The sequence below is a fragment of the Myiozetetes cayanensis genome, unplaced genomic scaffold (assembly GCF_022539395.1).
Source record: "Myiozetetes cayanensis isolate MyiCay16 unplaced genomic scaffold, myiCay2020 scf26, whole genome shotgun sequence".
NCBI classification, from domain to species: Eukaryota; Metazoa; Chordata; class Aves; order Passeriformes; family Tyrannidae; genus Myiozetetes; species Myiozetetes cayanensis.
The window spans coordinates 4,628,979-4,647,284 of NW_026087477.1; the positions used below are offsets into that span (position 1 = coordinate 4,628,979).

The 18,306-nt window shown below is 56.7% G+C and overlaps 1 protein-coding gene across 2 annotated transcripts; it reads left to right on the top strand.

The window, feature by feature from the left end:
• The first annotated feature begins 3,498 nt into the window (after positions 1-3,498).
• COMP (cartilage oligomeric matrix protein) lies at positions 3,499-18,245 on the top strand. 2 transcript variants are annotated; one of them, XM_050320869.1, is made up of 20 exons: positions 3,499-3,704; positions 5,233-5,301; positions 5,737-5,822; positions 7,147-7,198; positions 8,902-9,074; positions 10,256-10,393; positions 11,243-11,320; positions 11,874-12,032; positions 13,066-13,170; positions 13,294-13,401; positions 14,039-14,198; positions 14,845-14,963; positions 15,310-15,362; positions 15,578-15,771; positions 16,065-16,243; positions 16,409-16,457; positions 16,678-16,874; positions 16,976-17,148; positions 17,424-17,563; positions 17,725-18,245. In XM_050320869.1, the coding sequence occupies exons 1-20, from the start codon at positions 3,545-3,547 to the stop codon at positions 17,769-17,771; spliced, it is 2,439 nt and encodes an 812-aa protein (XP_050176826.1). In that variant the 5' UTR covers positions 3,499-3,544; the 3' UTR covers positions 17,772-18,245. The 2 variants fall into 2 exon arrangements, with proteins under 2 accessions (XP_050176826.1, XP_050176827.1); XM_050320870.1 differs by lacking the exon at positions 5,233-5,301.
• The last annotated feature ends 61 nt before the right edge of the window (positions 18,246-18,306 follow it).

Here is an 18,306-nt window from a genome sequence, read left to right on the forward strand (position 1 = left end):
GGACTCCCTGGATGGAGCTCCAGGTGACCAAATCCACCTGGAGGGGCTCTGAGCCTCATCCTGCTTCCTGCTGCTCAGGATCACCCCCCTTCCCACGGTGCACTCAGGGGGGGTTCTTTCTCCCTCAGGAGTGAAATGGGGCAGTGAAAAGTGAGTTACTGGACTGGTTGTCCTGGTGGGAGCCTCACGAGAGAGAGGGAGAGGGAAGAGCCTCGTGGGGCAGGAGCTGCTGCTGTTCCTTACTCGTGGTTTCCCGGAATCCTGGAGTGGTTTGGGTTGGAAGGGACCTTAAAAATCAGATTTTGAACAGTTTTGGGGGAATAGGCAGGAAAGCAGGAATTCTGCTGGAATCCTGATCTCACCTGAGGGCAGGGCTCAGTGTCTGGGGTGTCAGGAAGTGGCTCCTTCCAGGGAAATGCTCTCATCCCAAGGTGCCAGTGGCTGTGCTGGTGGGGTTGTGCCACTGCCCCAGCGAGCTGTGTGACTTGCATTTTAATTTATTTTTGGGCTCTGGTGGACAAGAGTCAAATCCCATCATCAGGGGAGGCAGCAGCAAGGGGCAATAAATGATAAACCCAGCGAAGTTCCCAACGGGGCCACATCCAGCCCTGACTCCCCCCTCGCTGCAGTTCGGCACCGACTCAACAGACAGATAAATTAAAACAACAAGAAAACCCAGAATTATTTACAAAAGGTCCTCAGTGCCCCGATTCCCTGAGGAGTTCAGAGCTGGAGACACAACCCAGACTTGCAGCAGGCTGTGACTCCTCAGCCAGGAGGGATGAGGGCAGGGAGGGAATGCAGGGAGGGGGACGGGGCCGTTTTCCCCCCTGGAACCGCCGGGATTGTTTGGAATATTCACACCCTGGGTGTTTCTATCCCACAGGGAGCCAGCCTCTCCCTGCTGGTGTTGTTGTTCCTCACTCTCCAGTTAATCCCTGACTGCCCTTGCCCCGGCACCGCGAGGGGATCGTTTGGAATCCTGTTTTGTCGGGATTGTGTTTTAGCAACAGCTGAACGTTTGGACACGGTCAAGCTGGAAAATCCACGGATTTCTGGGAGCAGGGGGTTTTGTTTTGTCTGGAGGCACAGAGGTAGGACAAGGCTGAGGCTCCTGCTGGCGGCCAGGTTCCCAAATTCCGGCATCTGGTTCTTTTCCCGGGGTTTATTTTGGGAATTCGCAGGCGTCAAACAGCAGCATCCGAAGGAAACACAGCTGAACAGGAGCTGCTGGGAAATTCTGATTTCTCCTGGGAGGGGGAGAAATTCTCCAATCTTATTGACCTGCTCCTGAATGAACTGGGTCAGGTTGGTCCAGCTACACTGAATCGTGGAATGGTTTGGGTTGGAAGGAGCTTAAATCCCATCCCATCCCATCCCATCCCACCCCATCCCATCCCATCCCATCCCATCCCATCCCATCCCACCCCCTGCCATGGGCAGGGACACCTCCCACTATCCCAGGTTGCTCCAAGCCCCATCCTTGGACACCTCCAGGGATGGAATTGGAGCAGGGACAGAGGAGCCTTTGTGAAGAGCTCTTGCCCTTGGACTGGGAGGAAAAGGAGATGCTTTTGGGGAACCTTCCCTCTATCTTTCACATCCCTTGATCCCCCACAAGAACCCCTCGGAAAACCCTTCACGTCCCACCTCACGGGGTGTAGATGTTTTCCATGTTTTCCACTTATTTTTAGAACTTGACCTTCCAAGGCTGAAAAATAACTTCTTTTTTTTTTTCTTTTTTTTTCTTTTTTTTTCCCCTTCTTCTGACTTTTGTCCTCAGCTTGGCAGTTTTAAAAAACACGGATTATGGAAAATATTTCAGCTTCAGACCAGCAAGAGCTTCTCTTTTCCCTGTTTGTTTGTGCCTCTTGTGATGTCAACTCCGGGCAGGGCAAGAGATGGAGCGACCCTGGCACTGCCCAGAGGTGAAAACACCCTCCCCAAAGCCCAAATAAACATATTTTACTCCTCCCTTGGAGTTTTTAAATCATTAAACCTCCCCAAACGGGTGCTGACAGATGTGGGAGATGTTTCCCCATCAGATAATGACGAGCTGGGAGCCATCAAGTTTGGCCTTTTCGAACGGGCACGGAATCATTTCCATGAGCAGACACTTTTCTGATCTCCCCCTGTGTGTGAAGGGAGTGATTTAAGGGATTTCCAGCCCTCCCATCTGCATTCAGGAAGGTAGAAAGTGAAGCCAGGGAAAATAAAGGTGGGAGTGACCTCACCCTGTGGAGCCACCACGTCCTGCTCAGCCCCAGGAGCTCTGCAGGAACCAGTTACTTTTGAATTTAGACACTTATTTTGCTGCTGTCAATGAACAAATCCATCCCAGGAACTAAAAAACAAAATGGCCTTGGGTTTCCAGAAAGAAAATGCCTTAATATGCAGAAGAGTTAATTCTTTTTTAATGTCAGTTGTTTGAGTTTCTTCAGTCCGTGGCAAAAAAACCCAAAAAAAACCCCAAAGAAAATTATCTGACTCCTCAATAACATGGTGCAGGTGAGTAAATTTGGGTGGTAAATAATAGATATGTTAGAAAATAAAGGGAATTTTCCCTCTCAGGCGATCACCAGTGTTATAAAATGGCATTCTGGGCAGCAGGATGACCTCCAAAAAACCAACCCCAAAACCCAGATTTTTTTGGTTTTTTCCCCTGAACAGTTGGCAAGAACCTCCCTTTATGAACAACCCTCTGTGCTCTCCCTCACAACTCCCCACTTGCCATCACAGGGGCTGATGGGGCTGCCTTGGAGGCCCCAGGAATGAGAGGCTGAAGAGCCTGGGATGCCTCTGGCTCCTCCTGACACCAAACAGCTCCCAGCACAAGCTGGAGGGATGTGATTTATCCCAGCTCTGGGTGAGGGATTTGCTCCCTGGGGGGATTTGTGACAGGAGTTTGTCCTTCACTCCTCATTTATCGCTGGGAAATACAAGTTATAAAGATTTCCCAGGGCATCATCACTGGGAAAACCAACATCTCTTATCTTGAACAGTTTAGCTGGAAGGGGTTTGAGTTGTCCAGAAGGACCCAGAGATGTTAAAATGTGGGAATCTCTGCCCTGGGCTCCCCACAAACCCTCCCCTTTGGAGCTGCAGGATCAGTCAGTAACTCTCCCTCCACTGGGAGCCTTTGGGGAGTTCAAAAAGCCTTTTCTGATGTTCTGGGCAAGCCCAGACATCTCCTGTGAGCAGTTTCAGGAGGAAAATCTGGGAGGGATCCGGGCTGGGAACCGTCCTGTCTGTCCCACGTCCGGGTAGAAGGAAAGAAAACCCCGAGAAGAGCCCATTTAATTCTGGAATTTTCTGACCTATTTTGTTGCGAGCTGGCCTTTAAAAAAAAAAAAAAATTTGTTAAAAAAAAAGAGAAATAAATAAAAAATGAAGCTCCACTCCTGATGAGTTTCTCATACTGTTTACTTTTGCAACGCTCCCCGCGGAAGGAGCAGCCAGGAATGACGTCCACCCTCGTCCAGCATCCGAGCAGGAACTTCAGAGGCAGGAATGCAGCTTCATAAATAGCAAACCACGGGCTCTAATGGGGAGCAGAGGCAGAGCTGCAGGTCCAGGACCCGCTGCAGGAGCGGCTCCTCCTTCGCCCACCCTGCCCCGACATCCCAGGATGATTCCGGCTCTGGCCGTGGCTCTGCTCCTCTGCCTGTCCTGCCCCTTCTCCTCCTGTCAGCAGAGAAGGATAGGTGAGTGCTTCATCCTGTTTTCCCTGCTCTCTGGGCTCCTCTGGAATGGGGGGAGGGAGGGGATGCTCCAGTAACCTTTGGGGATTTGGGGGATTTCATAGGAAATGGTGTAAATGCTCAGGTTTCTCCCCAGTTTCCCTTCCTGAGCACTGCATTTTTTTATTTTATTTTATTTTATTTTATTTTATTTTATTTTATTTTATTTTATTGTTTGTTGGTTTGTTTGTTTTTTGAAGGGAAATATTTATTCTGGACATTTTTGTTGGGTTCTGTCGTGACCTGCGACAGAAGGGGACGCTTTGCCTTAATCCGCATTTTACACCTGATTTAAGTTAAGAAACAAAACAAACACCAAAAACCCCAGATGGTACGGAATGTCCTGTCCCGGGATCCGTGGATATTCCCTTTTCCTGAGCACATGGAGCCCAGGGAAGCCCCGAGCTCTAGGAATGCAGAAGTTCCACTTCTCCAGACAGGTTTCTTCTGGGGAATTCTCGGCCCATGAGAGGATCTGTGGGATCCATCAGGCTCAGAGTGCTCCAGGGATCCAGGAGTGGAAAAAGGATTCACAGCCACGGAAAACTCTGCAAGTGCAGAGATTTCCTTTGGAGTGGCTGAGTCACTATCGTGAATTTGCATTTTAAAACTCACCTTCCTCCCCCTCTCCACCTCCAAACTTTGATTTCAAATCCCCTCCTGCCACCCAGGGATGGAAAATTCTTCCCAGGAATAACGGAAGCTGCCCCGAAGCCTTTCAGGCAGAGCTGAGCCAAAACCTCTGTTTGGAGTCAGGAACCCTCTGCAAACTCCTTGTTTTCAATAAATTAGGGAAACATCTCTTTAATTCCAGCCCTTCTGCCTAAGAATGGCAACGTTTGTGGGGCTTCCAAGTCAGTGCCCAAACCAGAAAGTGTTGGAGAGGCTTCAAATATTCACCCAGTCCTTTCTGTTCCCCGCAGGGAACACCCACCAGGTTTTCAGGTTTGTCACGGGAGGGTCGAGGCAGTTCTGCTAAATCAGCAGCCTGGGCTCCCAACTGCCTTTGGAGCTGGAAAATTCCCTGTGCTCAGGCATTGCAGACCCCAAATCCCAGCTGGTTTCCCCCCCTGTTTGTGGGAGATATTCCAATTTCTGCCTATTTTTAGGCAAGGTGTGATTTAATGCCCGAGCATTGATCAATCCAGAAAAAAAACAAACAAACAGAGAAATGCTAGGAAAAAATGGAAAAATGAGGCTGTGCATTCCCATGGACAGCCAGGAATCGGACAGGGGGATTTCAGGAGATAAAGCTGAAGCAAAGTCTGTGTCCAGTTATTTTTTTATGCCTCGAGTTTTCTTGTCACCCACCTCGTTCTGGACACGCTGAGCTCCCCGAGCCCAGCCCAGGCTCTAAACCCGCCTCAAAGGGGCTCAGCAGGCCTGGAATGGGGCAGAGGGGAGGGAAATGCCCATTCAGGTGCCCCCTGAGGGGTTTTTCCAGGCATTTCCCAGGCGGATTGAGCACTTTTGTCCCTTTGTGTCCCCAAAGATCCCACCCGGCACTTTGAAAGGAAAGAACCCTCCTTGAGCAAGAGGCCCCTCAGTGCCCCGGCAGCAGGTGAGGCAGCAGCTGATGTGCCCCTTTCCCACGCCCAGGGGGAATGGAAGCACATCTGGGAGAGCCCCAGGGATGAGTTTGGGGCTGGTGGAGGGAGCAATTCCTTCCCAGCCCTTCCCAGCCCCGGCTCATTCATCCCCTTCTTTTGGCAGCTCGTCCTTCCCGAGTGAGAACTGCGGGGTCTGTGCCAGGGGAGCAGCTCCCAGGGCTCTCCCCTCCCTCCCTCCTTCTCTCCCTCCCTCCTTCCCTCCCAGGTGCTGCTGATTGTCACCTTATCAAAGCAAATCCCACCTCTCTTGATTCCAGCGGGAACTCCTTCCAGGAGCCGGCAGAGCCCGGTGTGGGATCTGCATCCTCCATGCTGAGCTGGGGACATCAGGTGGTTCCTGGGGCTCTTCTGTGCTTTTTCCCAACTCTCTGGGGTTTTTTTTTTAGGAGGTGAAGTCGGGCCAGAAATGCTGGAAGAGATGAGAGAAACCAACCGAGTGCTGACGGAGGTTCGGGAGCTGCTGAAGCAGCAGGTGGGTGAGGAAGGGCCCTGATTCCCGATGTTCTGCAGGAAAGAGACCTTGGAATGCTCTGCCTTGTCTGCTCTGGAGCTGGGGAGCTGCTCCTGGGGCAGGAGGAGCTGCAGGTTGTTGTGCTGCAAAGCACAGCTGAGGTGGTGGCCCGGCAGGTCTGGAACTCCCGAGATGAAGTTTGGAAAAACTTTGGAGTTAGGAAAAAAAATCCCAACCAAACAAACCACAAACTCAACTTGAAGAACTTAAGTTGGAAAAAAAAAACACCTTAAGTTGGGAAACTTAGGTTGGAAAACTGAAGTTGGGAAAAGCTGGAGGTTCATCTGAACTCCAAGTGCTGGTGAGGGAAGTCCTGTGGGGTCTAAACAAGCTCTGTGTTCACTCTTCCCTCGTGTTGTTTTAATCCCAAGCCCTGTTGGCTCCTGGGAGGTTGGAGCTCCTTGGGTGCTTGGATCTCCTCCCATTTCCAGGAGGGGATGGTGGTTTGCCTGCTCAGCTCTCTCCAGGGCAGAAAAAGGCTCCATCCTGCCTGGATCCTTCCCGGTGGGGGCTGAGGGATTCCCGTGCCAGGGAACTGGAATGGCAGCACAAACTGGGAGGCCTCTAATCCACAAAAACATCTGCTGCCCTCAGCTCCTCTCACATTCCAGGCTGCTGCATAAATACCCACTGTTTAGTGGGAATCAGGTCAGACACAGCTCCTGGCACCTCCAGCAGTGATTTCCAATATTCCCTTCCAGCTGCTTCTCCCTGGGCAGCTTTTCTGTTTGTCCTTTCCCTCTTGCCACCTTCTGATTTTATTTTTTATTCCGTGATCCGTGCTGCAGGATCATGGAATGATGGAATCTTCCCCTCTTGGGGGGAAGAACCTTCCCCTGAGATCCCACCTGACCCTGCCCCTGCCACAGCTCCACACGAGAAATTCGTCCAGCAGGAGCCCTGGGGAGACCTGGAGGGAATTTTGGGAAGAGATTCACGGCATGAGGGCCCAGCAAGGGTCCAGGCAGTGCCACCCACAGAACCTCCTGCTGCCTTTTCTCCCTGGAATTGCTGGCTCAGCATCCTCCAGAGCAGAAAACACAGATTTATTCCTCTTTCTCCCCACACCTGGCTGTGTTCCCTCCAGCCAAGCGTTCCCTGTGGCCCCACAGTTGTTACCCAGGGTGGAAACACCGCCCAGGGAGGGGCACAAAACAACTAAAAAACCCATTAACACGGTTAATGTGTTTTTTTGTGAGGCCTGTGGGGGCTCAGACCCCCTGTGTGCAGGCACTGGGGCTCTCTGGGAGCCTTTGGCTGAGGGGTGGCTCTTGTTTTCCCCCAGATTAAGGAGATAACGTTCCTGAAGAACACGGTGATGGAGTGTGACGCCTGCGGTGAGTGAACCCAGCCCAGCTGCCCCCTCCAAACCCTCTTTGTGTCCAAAAAGTGGCAAAAAATGGAGTAAACCAGCTCCAATCACAGCTGTGCTGAGGTGCCACGGGGAGAGCTCAATCTTTGGGATGCTTTTTCCATCCCCAGGACGTTCTGCCCGCAGGGGTTGGTGCTGCCTGCACTTCTGGGGGGGGGGCTCAGGGCCCCTTGGCAGGAGCAGCTCCCAAAAACTTCAAACCCAGGATCGTGGAATGGTTTGGGTGGGAAGAGACCTTAAAAATCATCTTGTTTCGACCCCCCCTACCCCTGGCAGGGACACTTTCCACTATCCCAGGTTGCTCCAGCCTGGCCTTGGGCAGCCCCAGCTGTGGGTGGGTTTGTTCACAGGGAATTCGGGAAGCGGGCTCATAAATTCTCCCCACATAAACCGTGCTCTCTGCTCCCCAGCAAACGCGTTTTCCCTCTCCTGGGGCTCGCAGAAAGCCCTCGGAGATGCTCTGTTATTCACCAGCACGCTCAGAGGGTGGAGCAAGAGCCATCCCTGCCTTCGGAGGGATCGCGCTGGAAAAGAGATTACCCAGAGCTTCTGGGACAGAAACACATCCATCCCCTGCAATTGCTTTAATCATTTCCTCATAAAACTGTCCTGAACTTTCTCTCTGTTGCTTGATTTCTGCCTCCCCCGCTCTCTGTCCTGCTTTCCTGTGTGTCCTCCCGTGCTCCTGCCTTGCAGGGTCTGAGCCCTGAACATCCCTCTCAGCAGCTTGGGGGGCTCCTCTCTTATTTCCCGGGAAGAGAAGGGTGAGCAGGGCAGATCTTTTCCTTTCCAGTGAAGGTTTTGCTGCTGGCAGAGTGTTGTTTGTTGTTTTATTTCAGGTTTTGGTTTGGTTGTTTGTTATTTTTGTTTGTTTTTTTTTTTTATGTTGAGCTTTCAAGTTGGAGAAAAAGGGAGCAGAAAGCGCCCTTGGCCCCGTGGGAGGCTGTGACAATTCAGGGTTCCAGGGAAGTTCATTCCCAGTCTTGAATCAGTGAAGTTCTCCATCCTGTGCAGCTCTGTTTGCTTGTGCTGGGGGGGCAGGCAGCGAGGACTGAGGACCAAAAGCCTGGCATTTGGCCCAAAACTGCAGCAGGACCTTGGCTGCCAGCCCAACAGTGCCCACACTGAAGCCTCTGTGGGTTCTCCTGGAGCCAAAGGTCTGAGCCCACCCCACCAGCGATGGGCAGGAACCAGGCAGGGAACTCGTTTCTGTGGAACTCCAGAGGGGCTGGAGACAAGGAGGGAGGCACAAGCAGAGCTCTGGACTGGAAGCTAAGACTTTGGAAGTGTCCAAGGCTGGGTTGGACAGGGCTGGGAGCAACCTGGTCCAGTGGAAGCAACCTGGAAGGTGTCCCTGCCCGTGGCCTGGGGTGGGACTGGGTGAGCTTTGATGTCCTTCCAGCCCAGCCCAGCCCGTGATTCTGTGCCTTCTGTGCCTTCTTATTTGCCTTTTTGCCTGCTCTGAGTCAGAAATCCTTAAGGTCCCTTCCAGCCTAACCCAGGATTCTGTGATTTCCACCCATTCCCGAGGTGGAGCAGCAGCTGCTCATCCCTGGGGGAGTTCAGGGACGGATGTTCCGTGTGTGGGAGCGCTGGGACCCTCCTGAGACCGCCCCCCACCCCCGGGAGACCTCTGGCTCTGCCCTTGACATCCCCCTTGTCCCGCAGGGATGCGCCCGGAGGTGACAGGCCCTGTCATCACCGTGACCCAGTTCAACAGGTGCCTCCCCAATCCCTGCTTCCCGGGAGTTCCCTGCACCGAGACCGGCTCCGGCTTCCGCTGCGGGCCCTGCCCCGCCGGCTACTCCGGGAACGGCACCCACTGCACCGACATCAACGAGGTAAAGCACGGGCTGGGGGACCCAGAACTGCCCCTGCTCTCTCAGAGTGTCACAGGTTTGTCTCCTGGTTTGGGGGGGAAAGTCCCACAGTTCCTCCGGGAGCTGAAACCCCGCAGGGATCCCCCCCGGCTGGAAGGGGTTCGGGATCTCCCCCTCCCCAAGCCCTGTCTGGGGGGTTGAAGGTTTGCAGCCAGGCCAGCTTGGGATTTCTGTCTCCACCACAATAACCCCTTCGGTCTGTGCCACACAGGAAGGTGAGTTTGGAAGGCCGGAGCTGAGGAGTTGTTGGAGATAGGATTTATGACGTGTGGGATTGAATCAAATCCTTCCCAAACGGTCCTGGAAGCAGCAAATCTCACCACACCGCTTGGATCGCTTTATTTCTGCCCTTAAATCAAACCTGGCTGGGTGGATGCTGTGTGGGGTTGTTGGGGTTTTTTTTTTTAGGAATTGTGGCATTCCGTCAAGTTGAGGCTCCGTGTGTGCCTGCAAAGCTCTACTCGCTAATTCCGTGGGTCCACAGGACATTCCTGTGGTTCCCAAGCCGTATTCCTAAGCTCCCTGATTATTCCACCAGGCAGAGCCATCTCATCTCTACTGCATTTCCATTTAAAAAGGGGTGGGTGGGAGATTCTGGGACTGATGAAAATCTGGTGGTCCAAATTATGGGACCCACTGTATTCAGGGGGTCCACCTGCCAGTGAGAGTTCAGGGAAAACAATGAAGTGCTGGGGAAAGTGAAGCACTCACAGAAAGTTTGGAAAGAGAGTTGCTCCCCAGAGTGGTAAAACAAACAACTGCCTGGGGGTGCTGCAGGCTTGTCCCGTGGTTTTAAGGAAAACTCTCATGGTCTCTCCGGGAGCTGAAATTCCGCAGCCTAAGGAACTGTCCAGCTCTCTGGACTCAGAGGATCCCAGGAAGGGAGGTGTGGAGCCAGCACAGCCCCTGCCTGGGCAGCTGGTGCCACCTGAAGGAGGATCAGTGGCTCTGTTTGAGCTGCCTGCACGGTTTTTTGGGGGGACAACTGAGCAGGGAGGGAAAAGCAGGCGAGGAGCGCCCGGAGCATTTTTACCTCGACTTTTAGAGCTGAAAAAAAGCCCGAGAGCTGGACCTGCCCCCACTGTCCCCCCTCCACCCCCAAGCCCAGCTTTGGTGCTGCCCAACCCTCTCTCTTGTTTCAGTGCAACGCAAACCCCTGCTTCCCGAAAGTCCAGTGCATTAACACCACCCCCGGCTTCCGCTGCGACCCCTGCCCGCCCGGCTTCACCGGGCAGCTGGTGGAGGGCGTTGGGCTGGCCTATGCCAGGGCCAACAAGCAGGTAAGGCCCAGGGAATGTCCCGTGCCCCCCCGGGGGTCGCTCACGCTCTCCCCTCTGTCGCTGCCGTTCCGAGGTCTCGGAGGAACGGCAGGGAAATGTGAGATGATGCTCCGGGTAAACCCTCCAAGGGAAGGCGGGCAGGGGATGGGGTGGGGTTGCCCAGGGGAGCTGCAGCCCTGCCCCAGCCCTGGCAGTGGCCAAGGCCAGGCTGGAGGGAGCTCTGGGAGGGGTCTCTGAGGTGCCCTCTGCCCCACAGCAGTGTGTGACCCCAGGATCCCACGCCTTGGTGGGGAGACGGATGCAGGGAGAGGGAGAGCTGTGCCCAGGATGTCCTGACACCTCAGCCCCGCTCCAAGGCCTTACCTGAGGCTGGGCAGAACATTCCATGGCTTTCCTTGTGTGTCCCTTCCTGCTGGGACACAGAAGAGTTCACGCAGCTACTGCCACCCCCCCCCACCTTCCCCCCAGCTTCCCTGACAGCTCCTGATGGATTGGGATCAAAAACCCCACAGCCTGGGCTCCCTGGGGAGCACAGGAACACAATCCCCACGTGGGTTGGGTTGTTTGGAGCTGCTCCGTGGCCCCCCTGCCATCCCTCCACAGTGAGGATATTCTGGCAGCTCGAAGTGGGTTTTTCCCTCCTCTGGAGAGGGGGAAGAGGCTTGCCTGGGATCAGGAGCCTTGCTGGGATCTGCCTCGAGCTGCTCAGGAGGAAAACTTGCTAGCCCTGGGCTAGTAAGGTGCGTGCCAGGGCTTTGCTTTGCGCTCCTGGTCGTGCCCAAATTCTGGGATGTGCCGTGGGGGCTGCTCAGGAGGGAATTTAACGTGGGTTTGGCTCTTCCTGGGCAGGTGTGCACGGACATCAACGAGTGTGAGACCGGGGCCGCCAGGAACTGTGTCCCCAACTCCATCTGCATCAACACCCGGGTAAATGCTCAGGGCCCCAGAGCTGCTCCCAGGGCTGGAGCCCCTCTGCTCTGGAGCCAGGCTGGGAGAGCTGGGATTCTCCAGCCTGGGGAAGGGAAGGCTCCAGGGAGATTCTCCAGCCTGAAGGGGCTCCAGGAGAGCTGGAGAGGAACCTGGGACAAGGGATGGAGGGACAGGACACAGGGAATGGCTTCCCACTGCCAGAGGGCAGGGTTGGGTGGGATATTGGGAAGGAATTGTTCCCTGGGAGGGTGGGGAGGGGCTGGGATGGATTTCCCAGGGAAGCTGTGGTTGCTCCATCCCTGGAAGTGTCCCAGGCCAGGCTGGAGCACCCTGGGCTGGTGGGAGGTGTCCCTGCCCGTGGCAGGGGTGGCACTGGGTGAGCTTTGAGGTCCCTTCCCACCCAAACCAGCCTGGGATTCCCTGATCCCGTGACATCACCAGAGCCCCTCATGGACCTCCCTTCCCAGGCCTTGTGTCCTCAGTTCCCCGGGACAATCCAGGGGCTGGGGAAGGGCTGTGGGAGTCAACTCCTTGTTCTCTTTTCCCGTAGGGATCCTACAAGTGCGGGGCCTGCAAGCCCGGCTTTGTGGGGGATCAGGTGAGCGGCTGCCGCAGCCAGAGCGGGCGGCGCTGCCCCAACGGGGAGATCAGCCCCTGCCACGAGAAGGCCGAGTGCATCGTGGAGAGGGACGGCTCCCTGTCCTGCCAGGTGAGGGCTGAGCCCCCGAGACCAGGGTCTGTCTGACCCCCCCACAACTGGGCTCTGTCTGACCCCCCAAGGTTGGGCTCTGACACCAAACTTCCCAAGGCTGGTCTGGTCCAACCCTCCCTGAGTTTGGGGTCAGGTCCAGCCCTGCCACGACTGGGGGCTGGCCCAACCCCCCTGCAATTGGGGTCTGGTTCATCCCTCCCTGATGCTGGGGTCTGGTCCCAGCTCCCCTGGGATTGGGGTCTGGTCCGAGCTGGGGTCTGGTCTGACCTCCCTGAATTTGGGGGCAGGTCCATCCCTCCCCGAGATTGGGGTGTGGTCCGATGCTCTCATCACCAGGGTCTCACCTCACCTTCCAGCAATAGGGGGTCTGGTCCCACCCTCCTGAGATTGGGGTCAGGTCCAACCCTCCTGCAATTGGGGTCTGGTCCCAACCTCCCGTGATTGGGATCTGCTCACACCCCCTCCAGTTGGGGTCTGGTCCCACCCTCCTTCAACTGGGCTCTGATCCCGGCTCCCTGAGAGTGGGGTGTGTTCCCACCCCTCCCCACCCTTGGGGTCTGTCCCTCCCACCGTGCTCGCTGTCCAGGGTCTGCCACTGCCCTCTCCTGGAGAACCCTCCTTCCCAACCCCTCCCGGCCCTTCCCTGTCCCCTGAGCAGCATCCGCGGGGCTCTCCCAGCGCTCCCCGGAGAGCTCCGGGCACCTCGGACCCAGCCCTGCTGGTTTGGGGTGCTCGTGTTTGCCCCGAGCCCTACAGATGTGTGTCTGTGGGGGGGAACATTCCCCAGAGCCCCCTCGAGCCGAGTCCTGCTGCAGCCTCAGGGGCGAGCAGAGGGCTGGGATCGGAGCTGTTGGGAAGGCTCCTCTCACCGGGAGCGTCCCTTCCAGGCGGGGTTTCTCCCGCAGAGCGTTTCCCGCCTGGATTCGCGGTGTTTCGTGCCGGTTCTCATGGAAAAAAAAAACACAACACCCTCAATTTTGGAGGGCTGTGGCCATCAGGGGCCTCACGTTGTGCATGTGCTGCCTTCCAGTGCCTCGTGGGGTGGGCAGGGAACGGCTACGTGTGCGGGAAGGACACGGACATCGACGGGGTCCCCGACGAGAAGCAGCGCTGCTCCGACAAGAAATGCCGCAAGGTGCGACCGGATGGCCGGGGAAATCGGGGAATTCTGGGCGATTCCCACGAGGAGGGAGGGCCTTGGGCGCTGGGGAAGCCTTGGGAAGTCGGTGGCAGCGGGTCCTTTGTGCTCTCCTTGCAGGACAACTGTGTGACCGTCCCCAACTCCGGGCAGGAGGACGCGGACAGGGATGGGATTGGGGACGCCTGTGACGACGATGCCGACGGAGATGGGATTCCAAACACCGAGGTTTGGGGTTCTGGTGCTGAGCTCTGCCCCACCCCGAAGGCACCTGGGGGGGGTCCCAAAAAGCAGCAGCACCTTCAGGGTGAATTTGGAGAGTGCCCAAAGGGTCACAAGATGACCTTTGGCTTTGAAATCTGGGTGTTCTCTGCTGTGTGGGGAGCAGGGACAGGACCCCAGGGAATGGCCTGGAGCTGTGTCAGGGCAGGGTTAGGTGGGATCTCAGGGAAAGGTTCTTCCCCCAGAGGGTGGTGGGCGCTGCCCAGGCTCCCCAGGGCAGTGGGCACGGCCCCAAGGCTGCCAGAGCTCCGGGAGGGTTTGGACAACGCTCTGAGGGACAGGAGGGGATTGTTGGGGTGTCCTGGGCAGGGCCAGGAGTTGGACTGGATGATCCTTGGGGGTCCCTCCCAGCTCAGGACATTCCATCCTTCTGAGGGCTCTAAAAACCTGCAGGGAGCAGAGAGAACATCCCAGCCCTGGAGGGACCTGCCAAGCCCTGGTTCCCCTGGGAATTGGGGGATGCCATCAGGCCATCCTGGCATCCCCGGAGCAGGCAGAGGGCAGCGGGAGTGACCGCAGGGAGCGGCTGGGCCCAAACCTCAGTGTGCCCCCCGTGTGTCCCCTCTGTGTGTCCCCTCCGCAGGACAACTGCGTGTACACCCGCAACACCGACCAGCGCAACACCGACAAGGACAACTTCGGGGACGCCTGTGACAACTGCCGGCAGGTGAAGAACAACGACCAGAAGGACATCGACGGCGACGGGAAGGGCGACGAGTGCGACGACGACATGGACGGGGACGGTGAGGGCGGCGGAGCGGGATAAGCGTGGGGGGAGCCCCCGGAGAGGGCTGGTGGAAGGACAGGCTGGGTGGATTTGCCCCCAGGTCCCCCCGTGTTTGATATTCATGCTCTTTAAGTCCCAGCGTTCTCCGCTTCGGAGATGAATTTTCCTCCGGTCCTGCCGCTGCCTGGAATTTCGGGGGTACCTGCGTGTCATCAGCACGCTCTGACCTGTGTGTCATCTTAACTCTGCTGAGCCCTTCACACAGACCCTCCCAGGCCTTCAGAGGCCTCAGAGCTAACTCCTGCTGGGACCCCAGCTCAGCCCTCGGTCACACCAGTGCCCTCCCAGTTCAGCCCTTGCTGGGTTTGAACGCCTCTCCCAGGGTGGTGCTCCCGATTTTTTATCCCTCCTGTTGGGCACAAACTCCCCCCCAGCCTCTGCCAGGCTCAGCCCTGACACGACTGCAGTTTAAATGGAGAAATTTGGGAATCTCCAAGCTGCCAGCAGCTCCTGGCTCGAGGCACTTTGTGTCCTCTGGGGGAATAACAAACCTTTGGAAACAGCCTGGGAGCAGAATGTTCCCAAACACTGAAGCTGTTGCTTTGTCCCACGAGCTCACCTGCCCTGGATTTTCTGATGGATCCGCTCTGCCTGTCCCCCAGGGATCAGAAACACGATGGACAACTGCAAGAGGGTTCCTAACCCTGACCAAAGGGATGGGGATGGGGACGGTGTAGGAGATGCCTGTGACAGCTGCCCAACCCTCAGCAACCCAGACCAGGTACGGAAACATCCCAGGTTTTGTTTTCCAGGTTCATTCTTCTCACCCAGACAGCACCTGTGTCACCTGCCAAGGTGTGCACCGCTGGGGACTCACCCAGGGCACACCCTGGCACGTTCTGGCTGCCACCCTGCAGCACAAAAGAGAGCAAACATCAGTTCAGAGAGGAACTTTTGCACTCTGGGCTCTCCTTTCCTTCCCCTGTTCATCTGTGTTCAGCCTCAGCAGCTTTGTAGATCCTGCAGGAACCTTCCCAGCCTCCTCAGCTCCCCCTCTGCCCTCTCTCTTGCCTGTTCCTCCTCTGGATCTGTGGGAAATTTAAATGATCCTCCCTTTACTTTGGCAGAAAGACACCGATCACGACCTGGTGGGAGATGTCTGTGACACCAACCAGGACAGGTGAGACCCTGCTGTGAAAATCACACCAGTCTGTGAGGAATCCTGGGGGGAGGAAGGGAGAAAAAGGGACAGCCTGGCTTGGCCTCATCCTGTAAAAGAGATTAGGAGGTTGAGAGAGGTGGAACTTCCTTCAGATCCCCCCCCCAACAAGAAAACAAAGTGGCCAGTGGAAGGATGGCCCCTGGTAACCCTTTCCCTGCCCTTCTCTCCGCCAGTGACGGGGATGGCCACCAGGATTCCCGGGATAACTGCCCCACAGTGCCCAACAGCTCCCAGGTGGACACGGACAACGACGGGCTGGGGGACGAATGTGACGATGATGATGATGACGACGGAATCCCAGACGTGAAACCCCCGGGCCCCGACAACTGCAGGCTGGTCCCCAACCCCGGCCAGGAGGACTCGGATGGTGAGGGAATGGATTCTCCTGGAGGCTCTGCTGAGCTCCGGAGATCCACAGGGATTCAGATCCCCGGCTCAGGGACAGGCTCAGATTCCACAGCCTGGAAGGAGCACACGTGGGAAGTGCTGTCCTGCAGGAGTGTCTGTGATTTGTGGGGTTTCTCTGCTCACAGCAGGAGGAGCCTCCGGGGTTTCTCTGCTGTCCCAGCGCCCTGAGCACCAAAGCTGAGCAAACCCCGGTGCCAGGGGGGCAGCAGAACCCGTGGGAAGCTCAGGTTGCTCCTGCCCTTGTGCCCCCAGGTGATGGCGTGGGGAACCTGTGCGAGGACGACTTCGACAGGGACATGGTGATCGACAGGATCGACGTGTGCCCCGAGAACGCCGAGGTGACCCTGACCGACTTCAGGGCGTTCCAGACCGTGGTGCTGGACCCCGAGGGGGATGCACAGATTGACCCCAACTGGATTGTCCTCAACCAGGTAGGGGAGTGCCCCAGCACAGGTGGGAGCAGCTGGGGTGCAGTTTTCCTCAGGAGACTCTGTGGGTTTGGTGGTGCCTGGGTCGTGGAGTGCCGGTCTCTGAGCAAGAGGGAGGTTGGTACGTTTGGAACTGCACTAATGAGTCAACTTTCCTCTCTTCCTCAGGGCATGGAGATTGTCCAGACCATGAACAGCGATCCTGGCCTGGCTGTAGGTGAGGAATTCTCTTTGTCCCGTTGGAAAATTACCCCTCAGTGCAGCTCTGACGAGTTTCAGCCGCGACTTTATCGACTCCACCTCCTCCAAAATACTTTGCGCAGTGAAGAAACCCTGAGATTTCACCGGGCAAAATCCACTCCCCGACCTGAATCCATAACGAAAAGGATGGATCAGCCTCTTTGTCCCGGCGTTCAGAGGGGTTGTTCTCCCACCAGGTTACACGGCCTTCAACGGGGTGGACTTTGAGGGCACGTTCCACGTCAACACGGCCACGGACGACGACTACGCCGGCTTCATCTTTGGGTACCAGGACAGCTCCAGCTTCTACGTGGTCATGTGGAAGCAGATGGAACAGACCTACTGGCAGGCGAACCCCTTCCGGGCGGTAGCCGAACCTGGAATTCAACTGAAGGTAAAGAAACCACGGGAAAAAAAAACAATTCCAAGGGGGATTTTTTTTTTTTGTTGCCTTTTCCTTTTCCCACGCACTGCCCGGCCTCTCCCCCCTCCCAGGCGGTGAAGTCCAAAACGGGCCCGGGTGAATACCTCCGGAATTCCCTCTGGCACACGGGAGACACCACTGACCAGGTCAAACTGCTCTGGAAAGACCCTCGGAATTCCGGCTGGAAGGACAAGACGTCCTATCGCTGGTTCCTGCAGCACCGGCCGCAGGTCGGGTACATCAGGTGAGGGCCTGCACTGAATTCCCTCTGCTCGGCTCGGGGTGGGGGCTTGGACACAAAAAGGAGAGGAGGGACAGTGTCCAAATTCCACAGGAAAATCAGCCCTGTGGAACCCCAGAACGGGTTGGGTCGGAAGGGGCCTCAAAGTTCATCCAGGGACGTGGGCAGGGACACCTCCCACTGTCCCAGCTGCTCCATCCTGGCCTGGGGCGCTCCCAGGGCTGGGGCAGCCACCTTGCCCGGGGAGGTCTCGCCTTCACAGCCCCGTTGTCCCCCAGAGCCCGTTTCTACGAGGGCCCTGAGGTGGTGGCAGACACCGGCGTCGTCCTGGACACCACCATGCGAGGGGGACGCCTCGGCGTCTTCTGCTTCTCCCAGGAGAACATCATCTGGTCCAACCTGCGCTACCGCTGCAACGGTGGGTTCTGAGAGCCCAGGGCACACCCTGGGGCTGCTCTGCCTTCAGGCTGTCCCTTCCTCCCCTGCCACCACGGCCGGGCTGGGCCGTCATCACCCAGCAGCTCCTTGGGCTGTTCCTGCCCCTCATCTCCCCCTCTGCTCTCGTCTCCCCCTCCCCAGACACCATCCCCGAGGACTACGAGACGTTCCGAGTCCAGCAGGACTAATCAAGCCCCGGGTGGAGCCGGCCCCGCTGCCCCGAACCCGCTCTGGAATCCCGCAGGAAGAACCGTCAGCACCCCCCTCCCGACAGCCACCCCCTCCACACCCCACGGGAACCCTCTGGGAAGGGCAGAGGGGCAGGCAGGGAGTGTGACCAGAGGCCTGAGCTGCTGCAGACCCCGCCTGTCCGCACCCCAGCAGGAGGATGATCCCGCTGGGAGCCCCCCCTGCAGCGGCCGGGATCGCTGGAGTCAGGTTTGGAGTGGCTGAACCCCCCCTCCCCCCCCCAGGAATGTTTTCCCCACCTCGAGGTGTGAATGTTGTTCCCCTTTTGGAGACCTGCAGCCAAGCAAAGCCGGCACCAGCGCGAGGAGGGCACGGGGAGCGGCCTCGGTGCAAAGTTGCTCGTTAAAAATGATTAAAAAGCCAAAAAAAATAACAAAAAAAAAGCACTTTAGGGAGAGTGTCTTTGTTCTGGAATGTTGGGTAATAAATACTCGGGTTCTCCTCGGTCAGGTGTGTGTTTCTGTTCCTCTCCTG

What these genes read in the sequence shown, in the direction of transcription:
- COMP (XM_050320869.1), top strand. Translation starts at nt 3,545, where the DNA reads ATGGGGAGCAGAGGCAGAGCTGCAGGTCCAGGACCCGCTGCAGGAGCG. An exon ending in TGTGACACCAACCAGGACAG is followed by an intron (nt 15,363 to 15,577) that starts GTGAGACCCTGC and finishes TCTCTCCGCCAG; the next exon opens with TGACGGGGATGGCCACCAGG. An exon ending in CGATCCTGGCCTGGCTGTAG is followed by an intron (nt 16,458 to 16,677) that starts GTGAGGAATTCT and finishes TTCTCCCACCAG; the next exon opens with GTTACACGGCCTTCAACGGG.